The 14,640-nt window shown below is 41.4% G+C and overlaps 1 protein-coding gene across 3 annotated transcripts in view; it reads right to left on the minus strand.

The window, feature by feature from the left end:
• The window catches only part of Dapk1 (death associated protein kinase 1), a 179,700-nt gene that overhangs the window by 84,863 nt on the left and 80,197 nt on the right, over positions 1–14,640 (minus strand). For 2 of the 3 annotated variants that reach the window (XM_040285588.2, XM_005337440.5), the window contains exon 2: positions 3,042–3,263. In XM_040285588.2, coding sequence (XP_040141522.1) covers positions 3,042–3,263 — 222 coding nt within the window. Of the gene's footprint in view, positions 1–3,041; positions 3,264–14,640 lie in introns of those variants that run through there. The other variant, XM_078047378.1, reaches the window with a different exon arrangement.

Here is a 14,640-nt window from a genome sequence, read left to right on the forward strand (position 1 = left end):
AAATCATATGTTCACAACTCAGATCTATGAGAATGGTTCTAATAGTTTTATTCATAATCACCAAATACTAGAAACAACCCAAATAGCTGTTAAGTACATAGGCAAAGAGGCATCCATATCATAGAATACTAATCAACAATAAAAAAGAATGAGATACATACAGATTTCAAAGCATTATGCTGAATCAACTGGGTGTGGCAATGTACATGTCTGTAATCCCAGTGGCTCTAGAGGGGAAGGCAGGAGACTTGCCAGTTGAAGGCCAGCCTCAGCAACGTAGCAAAACCCTGCTCAAAATAACTTTATTTTTTAAAAAAGCATAGGGATGTAGCTCAGAGGTAAATGCCTCTATTCCTCTGGGTTCAATCCTCAATGCCATCAAAAAATAAAAATAAAAATTATGCTGAGTCCAAGGAGCCAGTCTCAAATGTTATATACTAAATGGTTCTATTACTTGACATTTTCAAAACATAACAAAACAAAAAGACGCTAGTGATGAAGACCAGCTTAGTGGTTGCTGGGGCTAGGGAGTACAAGATTTGTGACTAAAATATTTGTGACTAAAATAGTACAAGGGATGCTGGAGCAATTAGGGTGAGGAAAAGTGCGTTATCCTCATTTGAGTGGTGATTATATGAACTATATTTGTTAACTTGCATAGAATCATACAACCTTTCTCCAATATCATACATTACATGATAAATTTTTAAAAATTATATCAAATGGTAAAAAAGAGAATCCTATGTCATCCAATTTATGCATAGGGTAAATGTACCTAGAGGAAAATATCCACAAAATGGGTTCAGTTAACAGAAGTGTAATTCAGAACATACACACCCCGTGGGCACAAGAAGGGCAGTGACACACAGGCATCTTTTACATATTTTAGTGTGAAAAGAAGACACAAGATATTCTGAAGCCACTGATTACAACCAGGGAATTCTTTGAAAAGGCAAAACAGTGATGAATTGTGATGCTTCTTTTTCCAGGCACTATTCATGATCTCTTTCAACAAAGCCTTAAAGAAGGGAAATTCAGCTTCAAGACACAAAAGGATTTGCCCTGGTTAGCTCAGTTCTGTCTGGTCCCTAGTCCTCAAGTTTAATAAGCCCATGGCCTCCCAGAAGCCATATAAAGCCACAGTGAGGATTACAACAGGATATGTCCCTTTTCTTCTGTGTACCCAAAGCAGCCCCCTAGTCTCCTGTCTCCTTCAAGCCGAGCCTTTCCTTTAAAGCTGAGGTTCTGAAAGGGGGTCTTGTTCCCAGGGGACATATGCTAATTTCTGCATACACTTTTTAATTTTTGCTTGTCACAATGGGCAAGGAGAGGAAGAGGTGCAACTGGCACCAGCACATAGAAACCACAGATGTTGCTAAATGCTGTACAATGCACAAGAATAATCCAACCCAAAATGTTAGTAGTGTCAAGGTTGAGAACTTCTGGTCTAAAGGAAGTAAGAAAAGAAACAGGCATAAAACACATCTATGAATCAGCAATGTGGTTAATATTTGAAAATTCTTATCTCGTTCACCTCCCAAAATACTTTTCGGGTAGATGTTATTAACCGCTTCTATAGGTAAGAAATCTGTGGCTGAAACCCATTTTGGGCTGTGCCCAAAATCCAGTGATGAGACAAAAAGCTGTGGGGACCACCAGTACCTGTAGTGTGGTGCCAGGGGGTGGGCTAACTTCCTTGAAAACCTTTCACTTCCTTCCCTGGCTTTAGAAAATCAGTGAGAATTAGGCTGACACACACCTTTAACCCCAGTGACCCAGGAGGTCAGCCTTGGCCATTTAGCAAGACCCTCAACAATTCAGCAAGACCCTGTTTCAAAATCAAAAGGACTGAGATGAAGCTCAGGGGTAAAGCACCCACCCCGATGTTCAATCTCCTAGTACCCCCCATCCAAAAACAAAGCCTCAGTGAAAATCATCCAGGCTGAGTGGCATGCCTATAATCCCAGATACTCAGGAGGCTGAGGTAGGAGGATCATTTGAGCCCACGAGAGGGAGGAGAAAGGGGAAGAGAAAGAAAAAAGAAAGGGGGGAGAAAGAAGGAAGGAAGAAAAAGCAGGTGGACAGAGGAGGAGGGAAGGGGAAGAAAAGGGAGGGAAAGGGAAGAGAGAGAGAAAAAAATCACAGAGATGCAAAAAGAATGGAAGCCGTTGGGCTGGCAGACAGGCAAATAAGAGCTCAAGTGTCTCCTAGGGCATGGATGGAAACTTCCTTCCATGGCTAAGAACCACTCAGGGTGGGTTTATCACAAAATCTTCTTTGCTCCATGCATTCCTCTTCCCTCAGAGAACTCATGTTGTGCCTCAATCTCAAGAGCCTACAGAGAGATCCAGCTGGTGCCCTTGGTTGGCTGCTTCTCTCCTACCAAGAGTTGCTCCTGGACTCAGTGACATAGAATGGGGCACCCCACACAACAACTTAGACAGGCAGACAGAGAAGGACAGAGATGGAGACTAGAAACACCACCGAACAATGAGCTACCGTAAGTTGCCTGTAATAACATCCAATGGGCAGAGCTGGCCTAAGAAAATCAGCAACATGGCTTAAAAACAAATCCTATAATCAAATGCAAGTGATTCTGGTCCAGTTTCACCCATTCGTATAATTAGTGTTGACAGTTCCAATAGTTAAAAATGGGTTGTGTGTTTGTCTGTACAACATACAGAGAGTGGGTAGGAAAGAGAACACAGGAAGGGGAGAGAAACAGGGAAGACAGGAACAGAGGAAAAAGGACCTGTTCTTGAAATATAAGGGAAAATGCTCATGAAAAATGAAGAGGAACAGACAGATAAGTGGTAAAGCCTAAGAATAGGGGACCCTCTTGCAAATCTAATGGATCCTCATTAATGAAAGCTGCTCCTTAGAAGTTCTTCCAGATATGTGTAGCCAAGTCTCAAGCCAGGCAGCTCACTTGTTCTCCAGCACAGGGCAGCAGAATCCATTCCCATGCAGCTCCAGGGCTCCCCACTGCTGGAGCTCCCCCAGCCACACCCTCTCTCCCACCTAACATGAACAGAACTCACAGTTCCAGGATCAGAATGACATCTGTCTTGTTCTCATAGACCTCATGCAGGGTGATAACGTTGGGGTGCTGGATCTCCTTCAGGATGCTGACCTCTCGCTCAATGTCCTCGCGGCTCACACCACGCCGGCTAGACTTGGTCCTCCTTTTCTTAATGAACTTGGCAGCATACTGCAGACCAGTGCTTTTCTCACGGCATTTCTTCACCACTGCAAACTGTCCACTGAAAAGAGAAGATAGAATGTTTTGATGGTTTACTAAAAAATGAGATTTCAGCCCAGATATGGCATTGGGAGGGAACAGAAATGTGACATGGAAGGCTCAAATGATGAAAAATTAAAATAATTTCATATTGTGATTTTATTACACTTGTTTTTATGTATAATGGTACAAGGAAAAATTTATTTTCTTACAGTATATTTTATTGAATAAGTAATAATGTTGATATCTCCGTATTCTCCTCCTTCCCATCCCATATCAGACCTGGAACAGTACAAAATTGCTCTCTGATCCAACCTCATTTCCAAGAAGCACTTTTCCTGTATGTCTAGTCTCAGAGCTAGGATAAAAGGCAACTGAGATGAGGGAACTGGTAGAAAACAGAAAGTCCTGCCTTTGGAGATGTATTTCTAGTACACTTGAAACACCTTGAATTTTTTTTTAAAAAAAGAGTATATCATTTTATTCACAAAAAAAGTTTTGTTGGTTATTTCTCTGATGACCTCTCAACTCTCTTCCCTTCCCAACAATATCTGTTTCTGGATCTATGTGGTTGTGGTGCAGCTGACACCCCCACCCCTCAACACACACAAGGGCGCACACATGCAACTATAGACATGGATCATGTGACTCAGACTAAGCCATCAGTGTACTATGTTCTTCTGATCCAAAGATAAGCACATGACCTAAGTAGGACCTTTCAGAGACTGGAAGACAAAAGATTTTCTGAGACTCTCCCATGAGCATGTGGACACTGAATTTATAGACATAACCCTAAAAGCTTCTGCCACACATTTGGGGATTATAAGGAGAGCCATTCTTGGTATGGGGAGGTGGTAGGGGAACCACTGCAAGGGCCATACCTGTAGAAGAAAAAAACCAGGTATTTGGTCACTATGGAGTAGCTGCATCAAACCTAACTGAAGCTATATGCTTTTGGATTTTTCAGCAACATAAGCCAATAAATTCCCTTTATTACTAAAGCCAGTGTGATATGGGTTTGTTTTTTGTTTTTCTTTTTTTTTTATTTCTTGAAGAAAGAATCCTAAATGCCACACAGAGTATAAAACCAGAACCTCCTTCTCGCATATAATATAACAGAACCTGACAAAACACATGAAGGTCTGGGCAGTAAGGAGGTAAGATCATGGGAAGTAAATAGTGTCCTCCTGAAAGTAAGTGAAATACAATCAAAAGGTCCTTCTTGAATCATTGCTGACACCCTCACTTCTTCCCTTAGTGCCCAAGGAAGAGCTGATCTACCCATCACAGAATCTGTACATCTCTTGGCACCTGCTGGAAAACTGCTATGTAAAAAATTATCAGTTATTTTTAGCTGGCTTTCTTCTCTTCACATGAAGACAAAAGGGGAAAAAAATCAAATAAAGGACAGTATTTTGATGTTAAAAAAATGGATACTTTAAAATATTATTCATTTACTTTAGCAGCAGGAGGCCACATCATCAAAGATTACTTTTCTATCATAATCTTTGCATGACAGGTCATTAATCCCCCCCGTCCCCCACAGGCAGGATAACAGAGAAGCTGAAGAATCACACTGGAACACTAGCATCAATTGCCCATAAATTCACTACCTTCAAGAGTCTTAGGATCTATGGTATGACTTTATTACAACCATTTCCCAATTTCTTTGGGAAGTGAAAAACTGCTCTCTCTATGGGTGGTAGAGGGTGGCAGAGATGAAATAGAAGAGGGAAATGAGCTGATCGCAAAGCATGTTCAGCTATTGCTTCAAGGAATCCAGTGAAGAGGTGCTTCTGTCTTCCACTCCTCACAAAGATGGTATCATACCTCACGAGCACATTCAAGGGGGTGCTGGATAGAAAGGTGCTGCCCAGGATAGCCAACCAACAGACACACATGCTCCCAGAGGCTGTTCCTATTCAGACCTCATACCCTCATCCCACTTGTCTCTTCTGTTTCAGACACAAGGAAGACATCCTTTGAATCATGGCACTTTGAAAGACAAAACAAAAGATCAAAGGAGAAAAAGAAAAAAAAAAAAGAAGAATTGTTTCACTGCCAAATGTTCTGTGTTGAATATTAGCCCTTTAAATGGGAAGGTGATAATGTCTATGCAAGGTTAACACTAATGGCAGTGTTGGGCAGGTGCTGGGAGGCCATGTGCACCAGTCCAGGAGCATGCACACATGCACAGGGTAACTGAGTGCTGGAGTTTGCAGTGAAAGTTGTGGAGCTCAAGTCCTCACTCGACATCCGACCCTTAGTCACACTTGTAGATCCCCACAATGGCAGCACCGGATGGAGTGGAGGCAATGACCACTGGCAGGCAAGCTCCATCCACGGCTGTCGCTCAAGTCCTGGTTAACCCTGACTGTAGAGGATCAACATGATTCTGGAAAGCATTCTAGACCTATCACACTTTAGACATCTTTCCCCATTTCTCTCTGACTCCCCTGCCAATTCCAATTCCATCTTCCAAATTCTCCTATAGCCTGGAGTCCTCACTTTATATCCTTATGTGGAATGCGCTGTCTTCTACCTGTTTCTTACCATTTCCACTCTCCCAAGACTGAGAGCTCCTTGAGGACAAAGAATCCAGACTCATCATTCTATCTCCTCAGGCCCTGAATGCCTGAGGAGTTGCCCCAGAGTCTACATATGATGCTGGTATGCTGCTTTTGAACTCTGAAACTATAATCTGAAAACCTGACCCAATAAACCAAATGTGCTGCATTATAATTCAATGGGATGTGTAGTGGCTGGGAGTGCAGGATTCACCTAACTCTGTTAATCACGGGATTACTTATGACTTAGTCAAGTGGGTATGAGAGTACCTAACTTGTTGGAGGAGCCTCCTGGGACTTCAGGGCCACAGGCAGAGCCACAGTACAGGTATTATAACAAAATTCCTGAGGTAATCAATTTATAAAGAGAAAAGGTTTATTATGGTTTACAGCTGGCGGGGTTCCTGTCCATGATACATATGCCATGAGGCAGTGCATAATACTGGCAGCATACAGCAGAGCAAAACTGTTCCCCTTATGGCCAGGAAGGAAAGACAGCAAGGAGGGGGCCTAGAGTTCCACTATCTCCTTCAAAAGCATGCTCTTCACAACTTAAACACTTCCCACTAGGACCCACCTCTTACAGGCTCCAGCATCAATCCTTTAACACACAGGCCTTTAGAAGACATTCAAGATCCAAATTATAACAAGGGGGAAGCTGATTAAATGAGATAACATGCATGAAGTATTTAGAAAACTGCCTGACCATAGGAAGTATTCAATAATCATTAGCTATTATTAATCTGGAACAAATGGAATTACTTCCATTACTATACTGCTATTGTTTCAATCTCAAAGCAATATAATATCACCACCAAAATATCACTTTTCATGACTACCAGGGAAAAAAAATATGGTTCTAACAGGACCAAAAAAGGAAAAAAGAAAATCTCACAACAGGGCTGAACTACATTAACAATGTCTAAAATTATTGCTAAATCTGACTCCTGGCTTCAACCTTCATGCACATCATCCCCTTCCCCTGTTTTCTCTCTGATCCACCCAGGGTGAGTTGTACCTCACAACTTCTCACTGCAGGCCACCTTCGCCTTGGGACTTCAGGGCCACTAAGCAGAGCCACAGTACAGGCAACCAGGTCCACTGGGAGCCACGGGGTGGGGGTGGGGGGTCCTTTGTGTGCACTTAGTAAAACATGCTGGGCACTTCCACAGCAGAATCCTCCTCAGGCAGCTAGTGAAGACTAAAGACAGCAACCTGGAAGAAGAAATTCTTCTCTAATCACAGTAATTTGCTTTGTGAGGGCTATTCAGGTTGAGCTATGGATTAATTGTTCCTCTGATTCTTTCTTCTTTGGGCAACTGGCTCTCAATCCATGGGCTCCCTGGGGTTCACTTTCTATCCTAGATTCATACCACATTGGGGGAACAGCATCTTTACACCAAACCGTGCCACCCCAACAACTTTAAAAAAAACTTATTTATGTATGTTTTTATTTATTTTTGGCAAGTGCTTTGAAATTGAAATAGCATGATTCCTCCTTGAGACTGAGCTCAGATCAAGTAAAAGTGAACACATACAAAGAAGTAAGACCCCCCACATTGGCCCACTCAGGTATGCTCATCCCTTCAGCCTCCTTTCCTTCTACCAACACATTAGGCCAGTGAGTAATTAACACCAATACAGAGGACCACAGCATTAATTAATGTTAGTACAGTTAGAGTTGCTCAATGGATGAGAAATGCAGCTTCCACAGTGGTGAATATAAATTCTCAGTATGCTATGACATTTAATTTTGATGAACATTACGACATAACCTCATCACTTGTGAATTTTCCCACTTACTAAAATTCGTCTGTAATCACCAAGTAACGACTCAAAGCACTTTTTATTCATGGACATGCACGTGTTAAAAAAATATCTGAGCTGTGCACAGTGGTACATGCCTGTAATCCCAGTGGCTCGAGAATCTGAGGCAGGAGGATCACAAGTTCAAAGCCAGCCTCAGCAACTTAGTGAGACCCTGACTCTAAATAAAATATAAAAAAGGGCTTGAATATTGCTCAGTGGTTAGGTGCCCTTGGGTTCAATCCCTAGTACAAAAAAAAAAAAAAAAATTGAGTTCTAATGTGCCTGTTCCTAAATGAAGACAAATGAGGTTTGCTCTACTTCCCTAATTCAGCTCTCAGGCTGTAAACAAATATATCCATTATACTGCTACCTTTTTTTGAACTTGTGCATGCGTGTGTGTGATTTCACTGCTTAAAATAACTTCCAAGTATGGTGCAGTAGTGCTGTGGAACTATCACTCCTGAGCACAAGGCTGTGGTGTGCGTTATGGATAAAACATGCACTTTAGATAAGGTGCACGTAAGTGTGAATTGTAGTGATTATAACCATGAGTTCAATGTTAGCAAATCAACAATACACATTAAATAAAGTATTTTAAAACAGAAAAAAAAAATTTTAAAGCTGTTACACAACAGGTTGACAAAAATGTTCTGAGCAGAGTCACAGGAATCTAACTCTCCACCCTCCTCCCCCAGGAGCAACAATTCAGTATTGGCCGTGAATTTAGAGAACATAATTCCCACAAATAATGAGATTCAACTGTTTGTCATTTTTTAATGTACTAACAACATTCTCTATAAATTAATAATTGGTAAAATATTTTGTTGCACTACATACAGGTGGTCAAACTAAAAACTTTCAATTAAATATAATAAACATTGATTATAAAAAATAAACAAACTATTGTTGGTCAAATACATACAAAATAAATGACACATCCGAGCTTCAAAGAATTTCATATAAAACAATCCTGACTCTAGAAATAATCGCAAAATTATTAAAAAGAGGCAAATGGGAACAAAACTTCATAAAGAACTATTTGCCATTTAATTTCTTTGTCCAAACCTACTTATATTTCCTGTTTGACTCGTCACTCAAGGAAGTGTAACCAGGATTTTATGCAAAGCTCTTCACACGTTAGTAACTGTAACTCATGAGATATACATCATTGTGTGCTTTTAAATCGCCCTAAATCATTCAGCAAATAAGCTGCATAATTGAAAAATTAATCTGAACCCAAGTATACTTGCCTCCAATCCCCATTCACCAAGTGCAATTGCCCTGTTGGCCTTGTGTGCATTCTGTTTGATACACAAGTCACCGTCACCTCACAGGTAAGTGACAAATATCTTTCTAGGAAAGAGCTTTGTGAGAAGAATCCAATAGAAGGCATTTGTGGTTGAATGAGTTTGGGTGTTCTTCTCAGTAAAAATTCAGTGTTTGAATTAATTATAACCATAGCTTTAAGAAGCTTTGAGGTGCCCTGAAATTAAAATTAAACTATCTTTTTTTTGTGTGCTGAGAAAGGTAAAACATCCCTAATATGAAGATCAGATAGATCTAAAACCCCCAAATTTTAAAGTGCTCATATAATGCCACAAGTGCAAAATTCCACAGTGTGAAACTTTGTTTCATACACATAATTACCAAGAATGTTATGTAAAAAACCTTTTTGTTATGAGAATAAGATGAATATGAAACAAATGATCCTGTGTTTATAATTGAGTCCCATCCTAAACTATCTATTTATACCTATGCAAATATTCCAAAAAAATAAACTAAAACAATTTGGTCCCAAGAACTTCAGATAAGTGATACACAATTTATACTCAAAATTAGAAAGACAAGAATTCTCCAAGTCAGGGCACAAGAATGATACATTCATCTGTGAAGCATTTGTGCTTTTGTAGTTCTCAGGAGTTCACAGTGCATTAAAAATAAACCTATGGAATGTTGTTTAACCCAGGCAGGTCTTAACTTTCTAATTTATTTATTTGTGAAAACTTCTATTCATGTCCATAAGATGAACACACACTGTCAGAAAGGATATAGAAGGGGCTAGGGGTATACCTCAAAGTTACAGCCCTTGCTTAGCATGCATAAGGACCTGGGTTCCACCACAGCACCATAAAAGAAATCAAAACAAAACAAAATAAAAGACATTGCATTCAGAATTCAAAAGGTACAATCTGAGGAACATAACAATCTCTGCTTCATGACTGGTGTGACCAATCTAGAGTCTTACATTATCATTTCTGGTTCTATCTAGTCTCTTCATAAGAACAACCTCCCACCTGAGAAGGTGTGTGCAGCTTCAAAAAAAATGTGACTAAGACAGCATATTGTTTTTTATCTTTGATTTTAAAGATGTTTCTGCCCACACTGTATGACAGTTAGCAACTATTTATGGTAGCTATTATTATTATGAATTACCTACATTAATGCTGGTAGTAGATCTGGATTAAATCTGACACCATATGAGTTCCATCTCTCTCTCTCATGCCTTTACAATGAACACAAAATATATACATACACACACACACACACACACACACACACACATATTACACTTTGGAGTTTATATATCAAATTCCTGGCACAATTTTAGTGCTGATTTACTGGTGATCTATTATCTTGAAGTGTTGCTTTGAAAGAGTGGAGGGATTGAATCCTGCCAGAATAGTAGAAGTGCAGGTCTCAGGGAAGAGAGGAGGTGACATATGAGTTCTCAAGGATGAGTTCACATTTAATCATAATTCACATTTACAGCAGGGGGAAAGACCCTGAGGGCTTACAGCCTAGTGGGAGAGACAATCGTAAAACACTCGTGTGGAAAGAATGAGGTGCTATGGGACAGAGAAGACTCGTCACTGGGAGACCTACCAGGCTTGGCAGGCTACGCCCTGAAGGTGAGCATGAGCTGGGAGTTGAAGAAGGTATGTGGTGATTTGGATGTGGCTTGCCATCCAGAGCTCGTGTATTACCAGTATGCTGAAGTGTGAGGTGGCAGGATCTTTATGAGGTGGGACCTAGTGGGAGGTAATTTGGTCCTGATGAGGTACTACTCTGAGAAAAGATTAAGGTAGTTCTTGTGGGACCCTGAGTTAGTTCTTGTAAGAGAGCTGCTCTGGCTTCCTGTCTCATCACATGATTGCTCCCTCTTGCACATCTACCATGAGGGACATGCTATTTGAACTTTTAGCCTCCAAAACTATAAACTGAAAAAACTATTTTCTTTGAAGTTACCTAACCTTGGATACTTTGTTATAGTAACAGAAAAGCAGGCTAACTCAGTACATGTAGAGGAACAGAGTTTCCAAGAGAAGAAACACAGTAAGTAGAAGCAGAGGTATGAAAGCCCTGTTTTAGAATTTCTAGAAAAAAAGCAGTGTGGGGGGGGGGAGGATGCACAAACAAAGCTCTGCATAAAATGGAGCAATGTTAAGTCCTGCCTCTGCCAATAACTGGAAAACACAGGGGCTTCTCTGACCCTCAGTTTCCTTGTCTGTACAAGGGTAATGACAATATGAAATGAGGCCATATATGTACGGGCATAATGGTTTCTCTAAACACATGAAGCACACGTAAAGAAGAACACTTGATACATTTCATGTATTTTTCAAAGAAGCCAAATTTCTCCTTGCCATTTTTCTACCCCAAAAAGTATGAAATCTAAATGTTAAGCCTCTACATTTTTCCCCAATTAGGACTCAACAAAAATATTTTCATTTTCATTGAAGACATATTTGATTTTTTTTCCTTTGGTCCCCCAAGGACCTGTGCCTGGCTTGCTTAGATGCTTAAACTGTCACCTGAAGGTGACCAAGGTGAAGGGAAGCAGACTAAATTTTCCAAAGATGGCCTTAGTCAAATCTTCCATTCCAAAAGTTCTCTGCAATGTCACCTTCCAGTTGCATCTAAAGGTAGAATTTAATGCCTTCCCCTTGAATCTGAGCAGGCATCAGTGACTTGCTTGGCCAACAGAATGTGGTAGAAGTGGTCCTAAAACTTCACCTGAGTTTCTTGGGAATCTCCTCCTGGTACCCAATCCCTAGGCTGGGAGAACTCAAGCTATGTGAAGAGGTCACATGTAGGTGCTGCCTTTGGCAGCTTCAGAAGAACTGACAGCAAACTTAAAAGACCAGCCATATGTGTGAGTCATCATGAACATTTGGCCCATCACATCTTCATATGACCATAGCCTCAACTACCGTCTCAGTGCAGCCATATAAAAGACCCTAAGCAAGTACCATCTGGCTGGGCCTGAGGAGGCCTGCAGAAGTATGAGAACTAATGAATCATCATACATCGGTATTTTCAGTTACTAAGTACCACTTGGCTGGTTTGTTTTGTAGGAAATGAACAGCCACTAACAAATTTTAGGTGGGTTCAACAGCTCACCCAAGAGGCTAAGTGGAGGGAAGATGTGACCCAGAAAGTAAGGGGTCTATAGATGACTAGGCCATGGGTTGGCCTCACAGAAGGACATAGGAAAGGAGCAGGTATCCACACTACATTGAATGCAGGCCCATATAGGACACAAACAAACAGTACCATTCATTACATGAGTACTGTGGACTCGCCTTTCAGGTCCTTTGCTCTCACCTTGGCAATACTTCTCAACTTTGAAGAAAAGTGCTGCATTACTTAAGAAGGACCTCTCGGTCTTAACTGAGTTTTGTACAGTAAGTATTCTGAGGCAGAATACTTCATAAAGAGGTTTACTTAACTCATAACTTTGCAAGCTGAAAAGTCCAAAGTGACTGCATCATAACATGGCAGACCAAAGGAAAGAAAAATAGCTAAATGCAGAAGGAAAGGTCATATGGCAAGAGAGGAAGTAAGACATGTGCCAAAGGCAGCAATCACATGGTTGATGGGATAGGCTCACTCTCTTTTAACAACCTACTCTCAAGGAAACTAATCCACTCCTTGGAAACCTGCGTTAATCCTATCATAGGGTAGCGCCTGTGATTTAATCATCTCCCATATGACCTATACCTTAAAGATCCACTACCTCTCAACACCATTGCATTGGAGACCAAACTTCCAGCGCACAAACCCTTGGAGGACAAACCACATCCATATCCAAACCATAGCAGACCTCTGGGCAAAATGCAAACAACACAAAACAGCAAACCCCAAAGTCTTTCACTGAGATGCTGCTCAGATTTCTAGCGAAGCTGAGCTGGTTGCTAATCTCCAAATTCACCTTTCCCAGTCTCTATGGTAAAGCAGATCCCTACTTTGGGAAACTTATAAAACCAAACACGATACATGATTCAGTAAATACAGGTACCTAGTCTTCACTATGATGACCCTGAATGCCCAGGGCCCACCAGCAGCGACAGCACCTTCAGGAGGAAGCAGGTGAAGCAGAAGCACACTCTCCCCTCATCTAGTAGAAACTACCCCTTCCATCCTAATTCTACCAGCTCCATAGGTGTCAGCTGATGATGAAGGCAAATCCTGTATGGAAACCTGGAATGTCAGTCCCAGGTAGTACGTAATTCCCTTGGAACATTTTCTTGGTGCAGCCCATACTTGGAATTGTTTCCCCTCTGCCCTTTGAGAAGTTATTAAGTGAGAAGCAAGCAAACCACATTTTAGGAAGAAAAAAAAGTAAAGCTGGTGATAATTTTAAAAATCCTATTGTTAAAAAAATACTATCTTTCAAAAATTTTTATGAACTGCTACAAGATTTCAGTAAAATGGACTATGATTTGGAAAACAAAGGTTACCTCACCCACAAGCAAGCCATTCAGGTTGCCATAGCACCTAAGGGAGAAATAGTGTCCTGAGGAATAGGTAAACAGCCTCCTGTCACCCAGGGAACCTGACAACACCAAGGCCGAGAGAGATGCAGAAGGAGAATGGCAGGCCAGGGCATGTGACTAACTGTGGGCCAAGGAGAGCAGGAGAGAGGTGGATTCCTTAGGGACAGCATCCTCCCAGGGACAAGATCACAGAGAAGACTGGGGAGGAGAAGATGACAAACCTAGGGCCCAGGGCCAGTGGTATGGCGTTCAGGATGATGTCAAAGAAACAAATACCCAGAGGAGCAGCTGGCTCAAACAGCCTCTTATAATTAAGAAATAACAAATCATAGCAGTTAAGGACCCTGAAACAAGGGGAGCTGAGAAAGAGAGCAATTGGGGCCTCTGTTCACTCCATTTGTGTCCATGGTGCCTTTGGAGGTGCAGGTCCAGATCCATCTAGAACAGTTTCCAAAGGGAGAGCTCTGGAAAAATATTCTGTGGCCAAGAAGTTTAGGGAAAACTGGGTAAACAGAGTCACACAGGCTGCTGTATGCATTCAGCATTTCCCACTGTTTGGAGTTGTTGGTAACCATGAACTGTGTAACTGTGTGTATTTGTGTGTGTGTGTGTGTGTGTGTGTGTGTGTGTGAGAGAGAGAGAGAGAGAGAGAGAGAGAGAGAGAGAGAGAGAGAGGGAGGGAGGGAAGGAGGGAGGGAGGGAGGGAGGGAGGGTCCCTGGGATTACAGGATTGCACTACCCCATTCCTGATTTGGGCTGGATTCTTTTTTGTGGTGCTAAAGATCAAACCTAGGACCTCATGCAGGGAGCCACATCAGTAGCCCTGGGACTGGATTCTGTATTCACAGTTTCCATTCAATTTGCAACAGAATTGCATTTGAGGCTACTCCCTAAGGCAATATGTCAATAGCAAAGCTGGAAGTGAGAAGTCCAGTGGTTTGGGGCTCTGACCCATTAGAATCTATTCTAGGAAAGGAGGCCACCTATCTCCTTGGAATTGGCACCCTTCTGTCTCCTTCTGTCTGCTGGTCAAGGGCTGCTATGGGAACACAAGCAAATCTATAATGGACTCATCCCTGATACAAGGTTTTTATTCTTTGAGATTAGAGGGGATTGGTGGATTTTTTTGTTTTTGGTTTTTGTTGTTGTTGTTGTTGTTGTTCTTTTTTTCTTTTAAGAGCTTAGATGCTCAGAGGCAGAGCACACTGAATACTGGTCAGCTGACAAACAAACACTTGAGCCCTTG

Source organism: Ictidomys tridecemlineatus, chromosome 4, assembly GCF_052094955.1.
Source record: "Ictidomys tridecemlineatus isolate mIctTri1 chromosome 4, mIctTri1.hap1, whole genome shotgun sequence".
NCBI lineage: Eukaryota > Metazoa > Chordata > Mammalia > Rodentia > Sciuridae > Ictidomys > Ictidomys tridecemlineatus.